At 30.3% G+C, this 21568-nt stretch overlaps 2 protein-coding genes across 2 annotated transcripts; both read right to left on the bottom strand.

Moving 5' to 3' along the window:
• Positions 1 to 1810: 1810 nt before the first annotated feature.
• Positions 1811 to 10746, bottom strand: LOC18040964 (CO(2)-response secreted protease). Its single transcript, XM_006432452.2, has 11 exons — positions 10532 to 10746; positions 10333 to 10418; positions 10140 to 10237; positions 9009 to 9179; positions 8189 to 8300; positions 5011 to 5548; positions 4224 to 4324; positions 3856 to 4101; positions 3389 to 3503; positions 3088 to 3301; positions 1811 to 2409 (listed from the first exon to the last, which is right to left on the bottom strand). The coding sequence occupies exons 1-11, from the start codon at positions 10715 to 10717 to the stop codon at positions 1856 to 1858; spliced, it is 2421 nt and encodes an 806-aa protein (XP_006432515.2). The 5' UTR covers positions 10718 to 10746; the 3' UTR covers positions 1811 to 1855.
• A 1727-nt stretch (positions 10747 to 12473) lies between these two features.
• On the bottom strand, positions 12474 to 18143 carry LOC18040963 (protein NCA1). The gene is made up of 8 exons (XM_006432450.2): positions 17984 to 18143; positions 16923 to 17275; positions 16562 to 16796; positions 15831 to 15976; positions 14783 to 14870; positions 14551 to 14697; positions 13064 to 13213; positions 12474 to 12984 (listed from the first exon to the last, which is right to left on the bottom strand). The coding sequence occupies exons 2-8, from the start codon at positions 17261 to 17263 to the stop codon at positions 12913 to 12915; spliced, it is 1179 nt and encodes a 392-aa protein (XP_006432513.1). The 5' UTR covers positions 17264 to 17275; positions 17984 to 18143; the 3' UTR covers positions 12474 to 12912.
• Between the last annotated feature and the right edge of the window lie 3425 nt (positions 18144 to 21568).

The raw sequence follows: 21568 nt of genomic DNA, 5'->3' as shown, positions 1-21568 counted from the left end.
ACAGTTGCACCGTAGCCGGACCCTTATAATGGATAAAAAAAAATTTGAACAAAAATAAACAAATATTCATATATAATGGGAATTGGGGTGGTGGTGGAGTGAAAGGTACAAAATCAAACCCCACTCCATTAAGAATTTGAGATTATTTTTTCCCTCATTCTTCACTCCATTTCCCAAAAATTATTCAAAATTCACTTTATTTGGGGTGGGGCCCCATGAGGTCCAAATTCATAGAGGATTTTACCCTCCCTACTAAATCATAACTATAATAAAGATAAAAGACTAAGAACTTTAATTAAAATAGAAAATATCAAAATACCTAAAATAACAATATCTAAAATTCTAAAATAACGTCCTACGTCAATTAATTGGTAATATTACTATATATGGAAGAATCTCGAACAAACGGGACCTTTTTATCTCATAACTATAATCTATTAATTTATTTTTGAAGGTGTCAAGTCTATACGCAAAAGACTTCTAAAGCGCCACTAAAATTTTCTACATAGTGCCAAACATAAAAAATAAAATAATTGCATAAAATTAAGATAAAAGATTTCAAAAAGTTCAAAATAAGGGAGAAGGGAGAAGGAAGATTGTTGATTTCCCCAACTGAAATCACTATCTACTAATCATTCCCTACTAGTGGATTAAAATAAATTATTTGCTTGATATTTCTTCCTAATAATATAAAATATGCATTTACTATAAAAAAATATTTAAGAAAATGTATTTGTTGCAATAAATGTGAAAAGAAAATATGCATTTAAGAATAAAATATTTTTATTTATCATTTATTTCATACATTTTATTTTACTAAATAAAAAATAGAATAAATAAAACATAAGAATAAGAAGTAGATTAAAATAAATTAAAAAAATCAAAATACAATTTTTTTCTTTTTTTTAGTGTTTAACAATTTTTTTATTTTTATTTCAAATTATTTGATTTATCTAATTTATAAGAAATATTAATAAAAAGTGTATTTGGAAATAAAGATAATATAGTAATATTATATATCAAGTGGTCATTGAGTATCATAAAAATAGTAAAAAAAAAGTGATGCATATTGATTTTAATAAAGGAAATAGCAATCTCCCAAAGCAATTCTCAATAATGGATGTAACAATGCCATTACAGTCATTGTAGCTTTAGAGATATTCTAGAATATATCAAGATAATACAACTAATTAATACATAGATGACATATATAATTAAATTTAACATAACTATCATTTACATGATAGTTTTTCAAAACAAATACACAAGTCATAATATCATTTACTTGTTATATGGTAGATATGATATTTTTGATGTATTTTAAAAAAAAAAATTTAGTTTAAAATCGGAACGAAAATAATCTCAAATTTATTTCGATGATTGTATTCAACAACAAAAACACAGAAAACTCAGAACATTAAAATAAAAACACTGAAAAATAAAATCCGTACATTCGAAAAAATTTCAACCGAAGAGCCTATACGAAAACCGCCATCTGGCCATCAGAACATTCATGCATCACTATCGAAGTCGAGACAACCGCCTCTAACACCATCCAACTACCAAAATTGTCACCAAAAAAAAAAAATTGTCAAGGTTGCTACAACTGTTGGCGATGGTTGCTACAACTGTTGGTTGGCTACTTATTGGTAGATGAAGATGAATGAGTTGAGGGTACGGATTTGCTTTTCAAGTATATTTCAACAAATTCAAAAAACATTAGCTAGTTTGATTCACGCTAACGATAAAATTAGGAAATGAATATTAAACAAAAAACAATGTCTATACATGTGAACATTATTCACCCAATTATATATCTCAAATTTTCATGTGTGTACATAATTATATATTATATTTATTGAACATTCACAGCAAACATCATTTGGACAGAATGTCGATTATCTGACCACGTTACCGATCCAAAATTGTATCCACCAGCAGCTTCCTTGCCGTAGAAGGAAACGCTAAAAGACATTCTTTTTACACCTTCAGCAAAAACAAGTTTTTGAGGAAGTACCTTGACTATTAATCCTGAAGGAGCATTCACCCTGGAAATGTATGTGACATTTTGCAATCCGACATTGGTCACAGTTCGTTTAACAGTTTCAGCAGCTCTATGGCGATCAAGCTTGCTTATGGAGATTGATGGGTAGTTAATATTTGAGATGAGATTATCAATGGAGTTTCTTGGACAGTTGAAGTTTGTGTACTTTGACATTGATCGAATATTTTTCTCTGAATATCCAAAATAACAAAGGAATCGAAGGTAGTCTTTCGTTGTAGTTTCGAATACTAACCCTGGATTTAAAGCTTTGAGTGGGCTGATTTCCCCAACTCCAGTTTCATGTGGACTTGCAGTGCTGCCTGCGTTGTTTTTCAAGGGCTTTCCCGTGTTATCATAAACGGTTGCTGCATATATAAAATATTTGTAAGTTCCATTTTATACGTTTATTTTTATAGCACACAACCGCATTAGAAGGTGCAAATAATTGAAGAATAATTTTTCTAACAATTAAACAAGCTAGGGTATAGGATATACATTTCAAAAAGCGGATCTAAGCTAGGATATTTATAATTTATTGAATACTGGGAAACCTGGCGATAAAATAGTTGCAGAAAGAATATAATTTCTTTTATTTCTTTTACCATTACATCCATGCTGCTATCAATCTAAATTATGTGATATGTCTATAAAAAGATAGGGAGGTTTTGCATGTTAAAAAATTACATTCAACATTCTTTAGTACTTTTAACCAAAAGAAAAAAAAAAAAAAAAGAGAAAAAATTAGAGACTAAAGTAGTAAAAGTGAAAATTGTTCAGACCTCAGTGTTAATTCTCCCTAAAAAATATAGCTAGTTACCACCCTCTAGCCCTCCTCATTCTAAAACAATCTCACTTTGCAGCAAATAGTGCTGCAGATATATCTAGTTCAAGTCTGTATTTTTTCAATACACATGATTGACTGTATATGATAAAAAATATGCACAGATCTGAAATAAAAAATTATAATTCAACAATAGGGCTAGTATATGTATGCAAAATGAGGCCATCTACTTAATTATTGAATTTTTAAAAAATTAGTGTACCTGTTGTCATAAGAGCTGATTTGATAATGGAAGAACTCCATCTTCGGTGCACTGATCTAATGAATGCAGCAGCTCCAGTAACATGTGGGCAAGCCATCGATGTTCCCGATGTTATTGCATATCCGGCCGGCTTCTTTCCTATCGGAAAACTCCCTGCATTGGCTTTCGGGACAATTGCAGCTAAAATGGCAACTCCAGGAGCTGTTACATCAGGCTGCAGATATCAATAGAAAAATTATTTATCATTAAACAATTAATTTATTATATGTTTTTGGTAAATTAAATAATTAATAATTATAACCTTGAGAATGTTTTCTGTAAGCTCTCCTGGACCTCTTGATGAGAAATATGCAACAACTGGTGCGGGCTTGTATCCTGGAACATCAACTGTTGGGAGAATTGTTGCAGTCGGATTCCTGTTTAGTTAATCCAATACATTAATTTAAAAATAGACACATGCACTCATTAACCAATTCTGTGTTTGCTATGATACCATGCTGGTTGGACAAATTGACCAGACATTATATATATATATATATGTGTGTGTGTGTGTGTTTGTTTGTATGTATGTATGTGTTGTTGATGCATTCAAGGACTAAGCTAGAAATTTTGTTCAGGTGGGCAGCTATTATATATAGAAATCATGAGCCTAACTAAAACACTAGATATTATATAAGGTTTGTTTAAATAATTATAATTACTTCTAGTAGTTTAATGATTAAATAATTAGTCATCATAGAGTAAGCTAATAATAATGACAAGGGTTACTTGGTAGAATTGATGTAGTGAATGATTTGAAATCCTGCAACGCTGCCAACTTCTGAAAATGGAAAAATGCCAGAATCAAAAGGCACATGTTTCTCATAATCCTCATCGATCAAAATTAAGCCTTTGGCATCTGCATCTTCCGCAACTAATTTCTTAATTTTTCTAGGAACTGTTGGGTCATCATCAACACAAACAATGATTTTGCCTGCAACTTTCTTAGGATCTAATGATCCTGGACGGCAAGTCCTGCACATTTCAATTAATTCATTAATCAATGTCAGTAATTTAAATTAATCAACTTAATTAATTGTCAATATGGAAAAAAAAGTATATTAATTATTGAAAAAACAGCCCACACAATGAAATACCTTGCTTCGGATACAGGGGTAAATTTAGCAGCAATGTCCTTTCCAAATGCAATGGGATAGGTCATTGAGCTCGAGAGGTTTGATAAACTAATGGCAGATCCCTACCAGCAAAATTATTCTAATTAGATTTTATAAATTAGTAAGAGAAAATTTTTTATTTTAAAAAAGATAATTTTCTTAAAATTGGAAAACTTATTTAATATTGTTCGTCTATTTTTTTTTTTTTAAATTAAGAATAGTAAACATGTGTTTGATGACATTTTAAAAGCAAGAGAAATAGATACCAGTTTCAAGGGGAAAAAAATAAAATAATCTCTATATTCAAAAACAGCATTTAAAAAAAAATACCAAATGGAATCTAAGTGATTGTTTGTTTAACTTTTGAAAGTTAATAATACTCAACACAGAACAATTTAACAGGACGCCGATAAAAGTAAGATAATGAAACTAGTGCTAGCTAGTTTACTCAATTGAAAGTAAGATAAACTAACGCCAATTTTATCTAATTTCTGTCAACACTATAGTTGCTTTAGCATTTTTCCTTTTAAAAAAATAATTAACAAGAAAATCTTTGTTAGAGAAACGCTTTTTCACTCATTTTGCTCGAATTTTCTTGGCAAGCTAAACAGCAGCCTAACGAAAAGGTACAAAGCAAAAAATTTATCAATAAATATATTTCTAAGCATACATTTTGTTGTGATCTTAATTAGGTTCTAAAATTAGTTTTCAGAAGCATAAGTTTTAAAACATAAAAAACAAAATATTCTTGAATGAAATTAAAACTTACTTTGATAGTTTTCCCGTTTCCAAGAAGCACAGTAGACTGAAAATCTCTATCAATACTCGAAGCACCAACAGTAAAAATCCAAGGAGCCGTATTAACAACAGTGGAAGGGTCAGGACCATCATTGCCAGCAGAACAGATCACCATCACTCCCATTTGTTCAGCATGAAAAGCGCCGATTGCAATCGGATCATTCAAGTAATCAGACTGAAACAGGGAGCTCATTCCAATAGAAATTGAGATGATATCAACTCCATCCGCAATTGCATCATCCATTGCCTGTAATATGGCTGAGCCTGAGCAGCCGTCTTCGGAGCAGGCTTTGTAGCTTGCAATCCTGGAAGATGGAGAGCCCCCCCTGGCTGTGCCACGGGCTAAGCCGAAGTAGCTGGCGTTGGCCACGTGGGCACCGGCTGCGGTTGACGCCGTGTGTGTTCCGTGGCCAACGGAGTCCCTTGGAGACCCAGCTAGAGTTGTTCTCGTTGTGTTGTGGTTGTTTGATGTTAGAGGAATGCTGTAGAATCTTGCTCCTATTAGTTTCCTGCAGCCACAATATTGTATTGTTATACCCATAAATATTTTAATAATGCTAAAATTTCCAAATAATATCAGAGGATTTTGATCCTAAGCAATTTGGAAATTTTACTTTTAATTGTATTTTACTTTAATTGCCAACAGCCTTGTGACAATTTATTTAGGAAAATGATTAAAACCACTATGGTGTATCAGTAAATTAACCATTTTCTGTCGCTTGATTAAAAATATTTTATATACATTCAACTTCTTTTTAAAAATTTTATTATTTTATCCCAAAAATTAGACTTGTAAAATAGTGAAATAGTTAACGATAGGAAAATGTTCAAAGTTACTAGCTAGAATTCATTTGAATGAGAACGGTAATGAAATATGAGAGGAAAATAATTAATTTTAACGAACAAAAGAGAATTTTGATCATTTTCTTCAATTTATGTGGCATTTAGGATTAGTTTGATAATTTTGTAGTTTTTAAAATAATTGTTGTTAATTGTACTGTAGATATAATCAACTGTGAAAAGAATAAGTTAAATTTTAGTAAAATTTATTTTAAAAGTGATGTGAGTTTTTAAAGAAGTTATAAGTGTTTACACATTTATAAACATATATACAAAATAATTTATAATTAAAATAAATATTTTAATATTTTAACTCTATTTTTTATTTTATTATCTCAATATAATTGACAATAATAATAATTTCTTTGAATTGAATAATTTTATTTTCAAGTGAATAAAGATAATCTTAGATTTGTACAATACATAGGAGGATATATACGGAATTATTTTAAGTATAATATCAATTTTTCAAATTAAATTTTAAAAAGTTATTTCTTTCTTTATTTTAGAAACTTACTATAGGATGAGGTAAATTTACCAAAAGTGTTTCTAAAAAAATTTATCAAATATTAAAATTAATTTTTAATTTTTTAAAATCATTTTTAAATCTCTCAAGACTCAAAAACAACTCCAAATGAGCCTTTAATCGTAATAATTCTACGCCTAACTGCATTTGGGGGGGAAGCCAAGCTTGCGTTAGCTAAGCTTGGGCCTAACCAGGGGCTGTTTTCTGATGCTCGGTTTTTTATGGTTTCTAAAATGAAAACTTGATTATATTCATATTATATATATATCATATCATTTTGGCATAATAAAATTAGGGTTGGAAAGATTTAAATTTTTAAGTGAAGTCAGATTGAATTGTCAGTGACTTCTTTTCGTATCTTTTTGTCCTTTTTGGCAAGTAACACAAAAGGTTATATCGTAATCAAATCTCAATTAGGGCCATTGATTAACATGGCTTCGGAGCCCAATGTACTTTGTTGAACTCGGTCCACAAAGCCTCATAATGGCCCATACAAAATTACTAAGTACACTTTTGAGACAAAGCACTTGGTGCACTTAGGAGTGGAGCTTTTAACACCCCTGCAATACTCTTCTTTGAACTTTATTTTATAAAAGGGTGAAACCCATTAATTTTTTCTCTATACTCTTTTTTTAATTAAATTTTTTTATTAAAATAACTTTTAATAAAATTACTTAGTTATAAACTAAGTAATTTTTTTTCTTTTCATTCTCAATTTCTCAATTCTCATCAATTCCTTCATATATTTTCGTTTGACTGCACAATACAAATAATTAATTTCGTTATAGGCTATTATAAACTAAGGATCAAAATCCATCAGTCAAAAATGAAAATCACTACATTTGTTTTTATGAATGTCAAGAAATTAATTTTTACCAACCACAAAACTTAATAAATGTCAAAAAAAAAATCTTGCACATAGAAAACATGAAATAAAGATTATGATTTATTAAGAAATACAAAAAAAGAATCCGAAAGAAAATAAAATTGAGAGTTTAGTTTACAAAATGTGACAATATAAAGAGACTATGCAATCATGAGGTAGAGAGAGAAAGAAATTAGTAAATGATAATTTCAAGATTTTGAAACTCTAAATTTTAATAATAAATTTATTTTTTCGAAAAGGGTGTGAGATGAATTAATAGCCTCGCCCACTATTAAATTTAATCATCTTCCCACCAAAATTTCACCCCTAAAAAAGGTATCTTTCAATTTTTTTATTTATAAAATCATAAAAATCACAAAACGTTAAAATTTTTTTTATCACATAGTTTCTATTTCCAAAATATTAAATTCTTGTAATTTTCTAAAAAATCTATTAAAATTTCAAATATAAATATAAATTATACAATGGTGTGAGTGTCAAAAGTTTGTTAAAAGAATAACCTGCTTAAGTGTTTAATTCAATTTTTATTCAAAATAAAAATAAATTGATTTGTCTTTAATTATTTAAGTAAATTTCATTTAAAAGGGGACTTTATGAAGAATTTTAAGAGTCCAAAGGCCTACTCAATAATTAAACATTATAATTTTATAATTTAAGTACTCAACTTTAAGAGTCAAAAGGCCTTCAAGTCCAGGCTGGCTGCGGCTCTAATTGTTTTGCCATCAATAGTTTTGCTCAATATCTACAAGTTTGTGTACAAATGTCGGCGCTAGATAATGATCAGTAATATTATAAGAATTTTAGTAAATTTTGACTTTATTCTTCATTTTATTAATCATTTTGAAAACTTAACATTATGAGAAAACTATTAAATTCTTAGTGGGAAAAATGGTTCACCTATTACAGTTGGATTTCTTGAAGTCATGTGAATCCATGCAAACTCCTTTCCACTTAGAAGGTATTTCACTCATTCCCCGGTCCTTGAAACTTGGAGACTCAGGCCATATCCCTGTAATTTACCAAAACAAAGAATCCATGTTCCACATCAAATCATACTAAATTAATTTACCTATGAATTTTTATTTACGGAAAAAGATTAAAAAAATAATTAACTGAAATTCTTGAAAATTAAAGACATAATTTTTCACGTTTTAGGCCATATATATTCAACCAGAAATCTCGAAATTTGCTGAGCATGACTCAAAAATTTACGTTAAATAGGGGCGATGCCAACATAATACTAGTAAATATATACAATTATTTCTAGGGAGCATAAAAGCATTCCCTTAATGTGATGTAGAATGAAGTTTTGCTGAATTTTACAAATGGATAAATAAATATAAAAGAACTTGTTGATAGCTAACAAGATCCACAAATTATAAACAGACAAGATATTGACGATATATGATATATGGGGATCACTCTATATATATCTAATGCACATGGCGTTTCTCTTGGGGGACTACAATTCATGTGATTTAATTTTGTCTTGTGTCTCTTTTACATATTCCATAGATGGAACCGTTAAGTTAGGTATCTATTGCTCAATAACTTTGGGATCCACCAAATAAATACCATCTAATTCTATGATTTTTATTTTTAATTTTTTTTTTAAATTCTTTAAATGTAATGTTCTGCCTTCAAGGACCAAAATAAAATAAAAATTTAAGTGAGAGATAATTATAAAGTACAATTTTTTTCCTTAAAATTAATATACCTGTGTCTATAATGCCAATAATGACATCACTTGATATATTATGATATTTATGGCTGGACCAAGTGCTTGTGGGTGCTTTTGCTTCTGCTTCTGCTTCTAAGAAATCCCAAGAACGTGTTGTGTGAAGTTTAAGAATTGGATCTGGGAACACTGATACTATCTTCTCATGCCCTGCTCAGCAAATCACAAATCAATCCATTTAACAAATTACTTCAAATCAATCAAGAACAATGTTTGGAAAAATATTTTTTTCCAGTTATGCCATATACTTTTGTAATAAATATTAAATAAGATCAAATCATTTTACCATCTGATGTATCAAACCATGAATTGATTCATGTTATAATATATTCATATTATCGTATGTGTTAATATATATTCATAAATAATCTAATAAATAGCTCATCTATCTTATGGAGCACAAATGGACACGTGACATGATTCTATTAAGAGGCGAAGTAAAGAGAGGGAGTCCAGACTAGAAGATCTTGAAAAATATCCTTGAGACCCGGTAATTTTAAATAAATGCTACCATAATAAAATAATTAATGTTATATATTATTGGTTCTTTAACACAATTTTTTATGACCTTAGCAAAATTATTAAAGCTCGTCTCAATAAAATTGTTAAAGTTCATCTTAGTCCCTTAAAAAAATCATATTAATCGCAATGAATAATATTTATCGAAATATTAATTTAGTTTAGCCCGGGTTGAATAAAATAACATGAGATAATTTGCTGATTCTATTAACCACACAATTATTTCACATAGAATATCATTAATTTACCAAAACATGAATCTACAACCCCATTAAATCATTTTAGACCCAAAATCAAAAAATGGTAGCATGTGCAACAAGTGGGAGTTCATGGGTAACTACTTGCTGTAAGTTACATATAATATAAGTTATGAGCTAAAATTTATAGCATATCTCAAATTGCTTTTCCATTTATCAATTCCAATAGTTATTCAAAGCTAATTCCTACGAGAATGGTGAACATCCCTATTAAATAATTATACTAAGAGTACGTTTGAAGTAAGCCATCAAAACTTGGAATTTTTTTAATCTAAAGAATAATATATTCTTCATATTAACTTCTTGCTACTGTAAAGTAATAGGAATTACTTACCAGAGAGTACAGAAGCTTCTTTCTCAGTGAGCATGGCAGAGAATCCTTTGAAAGAATGTTTATAATGGTGGATTAGAGATATTCTGTCACTCTCTTCACTGCAAAAATTAACTAAACCCCATTAGAAAAAAAAATGCTAAGTTGATGATTATTTAATAACGAACATTGATGATAACAAGAAGTAATTACTAACCTTGGAATAATGGAAGATAAAAGTTGTAAATGAGCCAATTCTGCAACTCCAACATTAGATGAACTTCCCATATAAACAACATAAGGCTGCCAAGCCAAGAAAAACAAATTACATTAAAAGAATAATGAATATAATTAATAGTTTTATTCTTTTGGTCTTGGAAAACAAAACCAATGAAGGGAAAAAAAATAATAAGCACCTTGGGAATTTGATTTGATGATGATGATGAAGAAGAAGAAGAAGAAGAAGCAATGACAACAAGGCAATGGAGGGAGAGAAAAGGAAATAGCAATAAGCAAGCCATGGAATTTTGGAAGTGCTGATTGTACATGCTTGTAGACATATGTAAGAACTTGCTAATCTTATATAAGCAGTCATCACTCATCAATTTAAAGAAGTGTGAGAGCTTTTTCACTTTCTTGAGTATTACTACACTATCAACAATTTTTTTGGTGCAGTTATTTTATAAAAATTTAGATAAAAGTTTTGGAATAAAACTATCTTTGTTTACTTGCAATTTGAATATTGTGTAAAACATTTTATTCACTTTCCTTGAGGGTCGATATTGATTAAAGATAAGACTTTTAGGTTCAGAGATTAAGTGAAAGCCTTCTCAAAAAAATAGACGTGATGAATTTTACAAGAAATTTAAGATAATATTTAATGGGTTTTATTATTTTATTAATTAATTTTTAAAATAAAAATAATTTATGGCCAATATTGCAAACAGCACTTTATCTTCTTAATAGGTTTGGGGTGGCGGTTCGCCTTTGGTAGGCCATTTTTGATTTGATGCTTTTGTGCTGTCGGTTTCATCACAATCATCAAACCGAGCAGAAAAGCAGAAAGTGAACAAGCCCAAAATTTTAATATCTATACTTGATAATCACTTTAGTTTGAAGAAAAGATAATATAATGCAAATCCCAATGCATGATTGGAATGGCTTTCAGTTAATTAATATTACTATATGATAATCGCCATCTCAAACACCCATTGATTCTTTTCAGCTGTGTAAATTTAGCATCTAATTATGTAAATTAACATTTGATGCATAATCCTAGCTGGTTTAATTGATAAAAAATTAACATAATTTGTTCACATTTTTCAATTTTCTTATTGTTATCGTGCGTAAAAAGGACAATCATTTAAACTCTGTTTTATTTGACCAACTCGAAAAACCAGTTCACGTATGCTCCTTTCTCTTTACTCTCCTTTTTTTTTTTTTTGTGTTTAAAAGTTGACAGAATATATCTTTATTACCACCCTTCATGTTCTTGATTCCTCCTAATGATGAAATATCTTCATAATACAAACGACTTGTATTACATCACTTGTATATTCATCTAATAAATCTTGTTTGATCGTCGTTGACATTAATCTTAGCAAATATATTAATGTTAGCAAATAGTTAAGATTAATAAGAGAAAATCGCGGTTTTATGGGATGGGCATTTGGGATTATCAAACATTATAATTCTTAGGAAAATAAAATAAATAAAATAGGAAAATGATACTCTCCAGTTTATTTCGAGTAGGAACAAACTGAATAATTGACTTGAGATGCAAGCAATTCTCTTTATCTTTCAGCAAAAGAGCAAGGTGAATAGGCATGTGCAAATTTCATTTCCTTGTTTGCTTTAATTATTCTTTCCCCTTCACATTATTTAATCCTCCTTTACTTCTAGTTTCGTGCAAATCTTTATCCTTGGCGCTTTTTTTAGGGCTTGCTTTTTGTTAAGCTGAGTATTGCTTTTCCATAACCAACTTCAATGACACATTTTCTATTCCTCTTGCTACAGGCTAGTAAGCTAGATGAATTTGACATTTAGAAGACCTTTAAGAAAATTTTATTTAAGAAAAAAACATAAATGTAATCAAGCAATTCTTTATGCCTGAACTTTTGGGGTTTTTACAATTAGTCAATTAGTAAACAAACCTAAGATGTGCCAATAATAATAGAAAGTGCATCAAAGATGCAGTAATTGGTTCTCATTGATTCTTTCCTAGAGGCTATTCTAAATATAATAAACAAACTGAAATAATCCTATGGGGACTCTAGCAACCCAAAATTCAATTTATGAATCATGCGGTATTGAAATGAGGACTATGTAGTACGTATTGATAATATTTATTCATCGCCAATAGAAGACAGCTTATTCTTTTCCAATTCATAACATGACAATACATCGTCCTAATTTAAGTTGCTCCATAGAACTGCATAATGAAATTTTAATAAGTTTTGTGCCTATTACAACATTATACAAAAATCCCAGTGGCATGATGTTTATTCACAGAAAACAAAAAGTTACACGCCATTACTTGAAAGAACAAGGAAATATGTTGATCCGCAGCTACATACTTGTTTGCTCTTCCAAATTATAGTCGCACCAGGCAAGAAGCTGTGGTGTGACTCCAGCTGCAGCCATCGCTTGCACTTCTGGACAGGATCAAGTTTTTGCTATTCTCGAAAGCGCTTGATGTAGAGACTGACTTGGCTAGCCTGAGCTTTATTACTTGCGTATATACATATACAGTAGGCTATTTTATTTCACCAGATAGTTTTGCATTTTTCAAGCAGACCTAAACTTTGGGAGTTGATTCAGGTGATTTTTCTGAAAGTTGGTTGTTGAGGAATTCCAGCACTGAAAGGCGCTGTATGTCAAAAAAGTGTCGGATCAAGATTTTCATAATCTAAACTACTTACAACAAGAAGTTGGAATAGGAATCTAACCCGTTGCTCCAAACCAGCTTCTTCAGGTTTCAATGTTAAAGATTCTAGCTGCTTAATGGCTTCCTGAAATCCATCAACTGCCACATCCTCATTACCAATACTCCTATCTACATCCGCAACTTTTGCAAGAGAAACAGCTACATCCAAAACCTAAAATCACAGAAACAAGTTAAAACTCAGTAGCTCAACACTTTTTTTCTCCAACTGGAATTTATCTAACATCATATCAATTTTTCAACATTGCCATGTATTTTAAAGGTGAAACTCTGATATGAACAAAACAAACATCTACAGAAAGACATTTCAATTTACAAGGAACAAGAGAAACCCATTAATTTATCATTCTCTGTTTTGGTCAAGAGAGATGAAGAAAATCCCAAATCAATGAGATTTTACACAACACGTGAAAAGCAACATCAATGCAGAAAAGGTTTGTCCGGCAACAAAATTTTTTATTTTCCCATAAAAGTTTGCTGAACCAAATATAAAATCTCTGTATTCCCAGCAATCCAATTTTTTTTTTTTTTTCAGGTGTTACCTCATCTCACCATTACCATTTTAATAACAAAAATATATATTGGAACCAGTAGCCGCCCAATGCTAACATAATTATAACCAACAAAAGAAGAAAATCCTACAACATAACAAGGAAAGAAGGAAAATCCTACAGAAACACTCATCTGATCCCTAAAATGCAAGCAGCGAGAAATCCCTCCAAAACAGTTGAACCCAAAGCCCATTAAGAAGTAAAATACAATATTTTCCTTTAATATATTTGGAATTTGTCATACTGCTCTTTAAATGTTTACTCTTGCTTTCACTCAAATTGACCATAGAAATGACTTCACTCATATCCACAAAACTTTACCAATCATATCTTTCCCCCTAAAACTTCATGAATCTATGCTAGGAGTAGGATGATTTGATTGAGGCAAAACCAAAACATCCTCTGCTAAGCATAACTATATACGCTATTAAAATCCAAAAATAAACGGGATACGGACTACCCTTTCTTTTCATTACATATGCAACATTGGGCAGATAAAGAATATATAGCACCTCTTTTGACTTAAACACCTAAGAAAGCCTTGACTTTAAATCAATATTAATCTTAAATTTGTAAAATCCTGAATAATATCAATTCTTGATTCCACCCCCCAATATGCATCATATAGTTTGTTGTAGAATACAAAAAGAAAAATGACAGAAAGGAAAGAGTCCTAATAGACTAGAAAAAAAATGTATGACAGTCAATAAAAAGGAAGAAAAAGGAGAATACGAAGAACAAATAAGTACATTGATATTGAAAATATGTCTCTCATTGACTAATGAAAAAAAGGATGAACAGATTACTGATAGAACGAACTAAAAGACTAAAATTTAGCAATAATATGATGGTACGAGGAAACGACATCAGAAGTGCAGAATGTTGAAGTAGAAAGAAACATAAAAGAAAATAAAAAATGTCCTGAGAGAAGATGGATTACCTGTGATGGAACATTTGAATGACGTTTGACGGCATCACGTCGGACATTTAGAGAACGGACATAGTAAGATCTTGCAGCTTGCAGGTCTCCACCATAATATTTCAGATCTCCAATTTTGTTTAGTGAAACAGAAAGTGTATGAATTATCTGTAGAGAAAAAAGTAAAAAATAATTAGGTGAAAACCATGCATAAAGTGCCAAAATTAAGTAGAAACGGCTGTCATGCTATAACCTCCAGATCATCCATCGGTAATTTCATGAGGAATTCAACACTATCTGCGAAATAAGCCACTGCAGCATCAGCATCTCCCATAGCTCGACTGCATAAAAAAGTAAGGGATTAGGTTTTACATAAACAATACCACAAGTAAGAATCTCATATTTTGGACATGATAATGAAGACAGAAATAATTTTTCAAAAAGAAGTGTAAAAATATAAAAATGGATGTATAGACTCAAGATCCACCAATTTCTAAGTTCAAGATGACAATCAAAGCTTATTTATCATGCATCATATTGGAAAATTGCAAATAAAGCTCTCATCAGTTCATCTCAGCTCTTCCCCTCTTGATTATTCTAGTTTATTATATTTTGGATAGGATAACCCACTTCAAGTCGATATGATGGGGAAAATACTAGGTTCACATGATAGAAATTTAATGTCTTAATGGGAGCCTGAAATGAAGTCTGAGCATGGGTTAACGCGTTCAAAGAAATGCAGGAACATAAACAAGAAGATGGATCTAGTTAAAGTCTCTGAGAAGTATCAGCGAAAATGGTGATACATTAATTTAGCTACCACAATCAATCCTTCAAAATTTGAAACTCTTAGTCTAACAAGGAAATTCTTCAAGACTATCCCCATCCCAGTACATCAAGCATATCCTTTTTCTAGAATACTGTGCTGGAGTGACATTGGTATGGATTGAATTCTTCTGCTGTTATATGAGAGGTCTCTCTTATGTTTAATCAGGATTTTGTCATAACTCGGTAAATTTTTGAGCTACTAGGTAACAACAATCATATTAATTTCTTAGCTAGATCTAGTTTTGAATACACCATCATCATTGGCCTTAAAGCGTTACTGAGGCTCATTCCAACATAAATCAATTTCTCATATGCAAAAATGGGTACCCCTCGAACACCAGAAACATTTATAATGCAAAAGCATAACAAGGAAAATGGTTCTAAACTAATAAACTGTAATGAGTTCAAAAGGGAGAACCCAAAGAAAAGAAAAAAAAAAATGCAAAGCAAGTGATGGGAGAGAGGGGACAGACCAGCAGTCACCAAGCATACCCAGAACAGCTCCTAGCTGTGAACACAACTCTGATGTATTGCCCATTCTTTCTATCTGATCTCTGATATCTTCTGTACAGAGACTGAGTCTTGATTTTGCACTTTCTACATTCTGAGCACGGAAAGCCTACACATGAAAAGCAATCAGCTAAGCAGATGCAATGAATCAGGAAAATGACTTCTTAACTAATGGGTCATCATCTGGTAGTTTTAAAATTTTGAAAAATCAATTCAGCTAGAGAAACAAAAGCTATTTGGAAAAGGCATTTAAGAAACGCTTCCAGTGTATGACATACATAGACAGGTAAAGAGTGATCTAGTGTTTGATGTAGCCCAGCTTATGGAGCACATTGCACCAGGTGAATTGGAGAGTATGAACTACTTGCAAGTTGCAATTGACAGACTCCAAGATAATCTTGCAACTCCACTTCACACACACACACAAACAACCACATAGCTTAAATTTTTGTGGCATTTAATACTTCCAACTCAGAAACTTTTAAAATCATTCGATTACAATCAATGAATGGTTCACGAGAGTTTTTTTTTTTTGTGGGAGGGGTTTCGAGAAGAGAAGGATCACTTCCGTTGGTGTTAGACTAATAATATAATTATGAATTTAAGACAAATAACACAACATCAATACTCACATAATTTCCAACTCACAAATTCTTAGACCATAAACAATGGCAAAGAAACTAGCTGAACTCACCCTCATAGCTTGTTGAACCAAGAAAGCACCTCTCTCCATAGAAACATCCTCATATATCACTTTTTTATTTTCACCTGCTGCATCTTCCTCTTTGTCAGAATTAGTGTGAGATCGCTTGATTCTAGCATGACCTTCAATGAAGCGATCGACAACATCCTGAAGAGTTGTATCTGCTTCAATCTTCTCAATGTCAGCCCCACACAATGGGCAGTCTTTGAAGCGTGAAATACATGCTCTGATTTCAATTTAACAAAATAAATGAACATATCCCACAGAAGTAAAATGAAAAGAAAAACCAATCAACATTTCAGGATAAACGGGAGATAGAGAAAATAAAACAAGTGTATCCTTATTTGCTTACTTGCAATATACATGTGAACAAGGCGTGCATTTGCTACATTCAAAGAGAAGTGCTTGGCAAATCATGCAACTCAGGGGACCAATCTTAAACGATTGAGCATCATAGCCAAACGGACATTTTGGAGGAATGCTGGCAGAGTCTATAGAATCACTCTTTGCTTTGTCACCATCATGCTCTGCCTGGGGTTTAGCTGAGTTTTCAACTGCTTTTCTTGAAGCAGCATCATCTGGACGTGCTTTGGAAAAAGGACACTCTGCCGGGTATTTATTCGAGTTTTCACCAGGTTTTCTAGGAGAGGCATCATCTGGACGTGCTTTGGCAAAAGGACAAACCGGTGTCATCTTGACTAATTCCTGAATCAAAACAACAATCAAAACCATCTTCTTAAAAAAATTATTTGTCATTAACTTTGTAAAAACAAGTCGACATCCTCAATTCAAAAGAAAATGCAAGATATGAACGGACCATCTAAGAAATCAAGCCACATTCTAAAATTTCTCTCTCATTATCATCACAATCATAATTGGTTATGTTTTAAAAAAAAAGATGTAATAAATTTTACTAGATGGGCGAATGGGCGTACAAAAGATGGATTCAGAAAATTACTAATTGCAAATGACAATTGCAATGAGTTATTCATATTCTTGAAGTTCAAATCCAACTTGAAGCTCAAATCTAAAGAGATCCAGATGCATGAGTGAAGCACAATTTGGCAAAATAAGCTTAGCTAAAACTAAAGACCTGCACTCATCTCATATCAGGTTCAACCCTGCTTCAACAAGAAAGACATATAATTGCAGATTCAAATATCTCATCAAATCTATGAAAAATGCGTATTGATAAGGGTTCACAACCATCAAATTGGAAACGTTAAAACGAAAAGTCTTTAATATGGAGAGCTCGGCTTTATTCGCTGAGATAAATTTTGCATATTACAGATATAAATTCATCAGTCTCAGCTCAAATTTCATTACTAACTTACTTATAAGAAATTGATGGATAAAAAAAAGAAAAAATCAAATTTCAGCAAATGATCTCCTGTGAGGAGTAATAGGATGTACCTGCGAATAAAAGCCCTAGTGAATCAGTGAAAAGGAAGCTCAAATCGACGTCTTGTTTATCTTCTTCTTCTGATATCCCGATCGTATTGGAAACATGAATGACTGGTCCTCTGGGCACCACCACCCCGCGATATTCCTTTCGTTCTAATTATATTATATTACACAGGCATCGACAATCTTTTCTGAAATTCTAATTTCACCCAGGGAGCAAAGCACTGAGGTAATGACATTGGGCTCCCTTTTGTGTTTCCATTTCGCATTAATAAAAAATATTCTTCTTGTTTATCGAATGGGTCCCTTAATAGTTAATTCCTATCGAAATTTGAATGATTGAAGTACATATGCTCAACGGACGTGTTCGTACAACATGACATAGTAGGAGCACGTTTTGAAAGAGAGTAATAATATAGGCACAAACTCTTATATAAATTTATTTTATACAAATTGATGTGCCATAATAAAATTTGTTAAATTAAATATTTCTTAACCTACATGATCTATTTTTATTATTTTATATTTTCATTCAACTAATTAATTAATGTCAAATCAGTTTGTACAAGATAAGTTTATATAAGAGTTTGTGGTTGTATCATCACTTTTTGAAAGAACATGTGGCACAACATGGCACACATATAAGCTGGATTAGACTAAGAATTTTAGGTACCTAAATTTTAAAAGTGCAGTCCAATTAGTGATGAGTTAAAAATGACACGTGAAAAAGCAGCAATAAGTACACTTCACTAATGGGCTAGCACGCAGCCAAAGTATATTAAAGTAAATTTTTTTATGAAAAGTGAAGTTAAAATTTTATGATTTTACAAATAACTTGAAATTGAATCTTGTAATGTATTTTATTAGCGTAGGTTTTTTAAATTCATTGAAATATTAATTTTAAAAAATACTATAATTGTTTTATGTCCATAATTTATTAAATGAATAGATGATTGACACGGCTTAAAAGTATTTAATTTACTTCCAAGTATAATAGTACCTAATTATACTATATCTCGGTGAGTCCGAGGTCGATCCATAAAAAAATGATTTAATTTATTTATTTAAGTTTATCTAAAAAATGAAAATAAAATTTAAATATATGTAATTTAATTTGAGAAAAACTATGAAATTAAATTAGTTAGGGTTATGGATCCACTCTTGGTAGTAAATACAATTTAATAAATTGTTTTTATTTTTATTTTATTGCCCAAAAGATTAATTGTATAAATTACAACTATTTTCCCATTAATTTTATTATGGATTAAGTACTTAATGTGTCAAAACTTAACTTGTCTACAATAAGTCAAAATATCATTTTACATATTTTATATTAAGATATTAAGAATTCATTGTGTCAAACTCCCATGTTTGTTTACAATAAATCCAAATTTCAAAATATAAAATATGGATAAAATTAAATAGAAAATAATATTATATTTTCAAAATATAAAAATATAATTTGATTAAATCATATTTTTTTACTAAGAGTTTCACCTTCCCCTAACTATTAGTATTTAACTAAACATAATTGAAATAAAGGGAATTATTAAAATAAAATAAAATAAAAACTTGAGGGGAAAGAAGACAAGAAAAGGTGTGGTGGTGTGTTCCCCCTCTCTCTATTTATACTAATACATGATTAATCAACACCACACAAATAAATAAAGCTAATTACATCTTAACCATACGTTCGTCCCACTAACAAAATATAAACCTAACTTAATCCACTCAAGCACATCCAACACATTCCACTATTAATTACAATACCTAATATGGTAAAAACATATAATTTCACAATTACCACATTTATCATGGTAAAAAATTATAAATTTACAACAAAAGTAGTGGATCCTTGTTGACAATGACCTAATTTTCAGGACTTCTGGGATCCAAATTTGACATCCGTACATTTGTTTGGAAGCTTAAATTGTGTGAAATTATTATTTTTACATAATAAACACACAAAATTACACAAAATCAAATATTTAGAAAAATAATTAGAAATTCATAATATGTTACATAATTACAAATGTAAATTATATTATAAGCACAAAATAACATTTTTATCTCTTAAAAACATACAATTTTTAACACTAATCAATAATATCATGATTTTAACAAATAAAATATTAAATATTACAATTTTAAAAATGATAAATCTAAACTTTTACGACTTTAATATTTCATTTATAAAATCATATATTAGTCAAATGAAATATATTTCATTTATGAATAAATTATTTTTCACCATTTACACACAACAATAAATTTGTTTTAGTATAAATCAAAAGTTAATTGTTATATTTTAATTTAAAACTTATAAGCATTAATGTTATTATCAACTATGATCTATTACTCTATATAAGTTCAAGTTAACAATTAAATATTAACCCTTAAGAAAGATTAATTAATTATTATTTTATTACTACTGCTACTAATACTACTACTACTGCTATTATTGTTGTTGTTGTTGTTGTTGTTAAGAAAAATGAATTCCAATTCCATAGGCTCTAACCTAATAGTTAGTAATACATTCCGTTACTATTATTAGTTTATTATTATTGAATATTGACTTGAGTTTTGAACTTTCATTTATGTAGAATTTAACTAAAGACAGCCTAAAAAATGTATATGGGCTTGAAAAACTCTTAAAAAATTTAAAAAAAAAGAAAAAGAAAAAATACTTGCCTTGCTTTTTCTTGAGCATGGCCCACAATACCGTCTAGGACGGCATGTGTGGGCTTGTATAGTGTGCCGTGCTGGACTTAAGAAAAAAAAATTAGACAGGCATGGGCCATTGACATGGTGGATCATGCTATGCCAGCCCATGGGCCCTCACGAGCTTACCTTTGATGAGCCATTCCGCCCAGCTTGTTGGCCATCTCTAGATTCAAATTAAAATTTTATTTTAGGATAAATACCATTCACCCTATTCAAGATAACAATCTTAATTTCTCCGTAATCTTTTGAAAATATCAATTTACCCTATTTTCATTCAAAAGATGAGAGCGAATATGGATGCTATTATTTTGTCTTTTTAATGAAAAATGTGTGTATTTGTTTTAGAACTTTAACTACTACAAAAATGTAAAACAATGATCGATATGTAATGACGGTTCTTTTTAACAACCTTCATTAAAGATATTTAATAGTTGTTATTATGTATGGTCCAATATGTAACACTTATGATGACTGTTATGTAAAAGAACAGTCATTAAATATCAAGTAAAATATACTCTTCATTTTAATGACAAATTTGTTTATTGCAACCATCATTGAAAGAAAAAAATAATAATCATTGTTTTTAAGCATATCAGTCATTATATGTAGGGGTGTTCAGAATCCAATCTAACCCGCTCAATCCGTCTGATCCGCAAAAATTCGATCTGTAAAAATCCAATATGTGGATTGGTGGATTCGATTCGATTGAAAATTTGAAAATCCGCAATCAGTAGATTGGATATGGATTTACTTCTGTGAATCCGTAAAAATCCGTGAATTCGTAAAAAAATAAAAAAAAATTTATTTAATAAAAAATTAAACTTGTAAACATGACATTATACTTACTAATAAATAAATAAATTAAAATAT

Source organism: Citrus clementina, unplaced genomic scaffold (assembly GCF_000493195.1).
Source record: "Citrus clementina cultivar Clemenules unplaced genomic scaffold, Citrus_clementina_v1.0 scaffold_5, whole genome shotgun sequence".
Classification (NCBI taxonomy): domain Eukaryota; kingdom Viridiplantae; phylum Streptophyta; class Magnoliopsida; order Sapindales; family Rutaceae; genus Citrus; species Citrus x clementina.
Note: the sequence above shows the minus strand (reverse complement) of the source record. Positions and strands in the feature narration are given on the sequence as shown.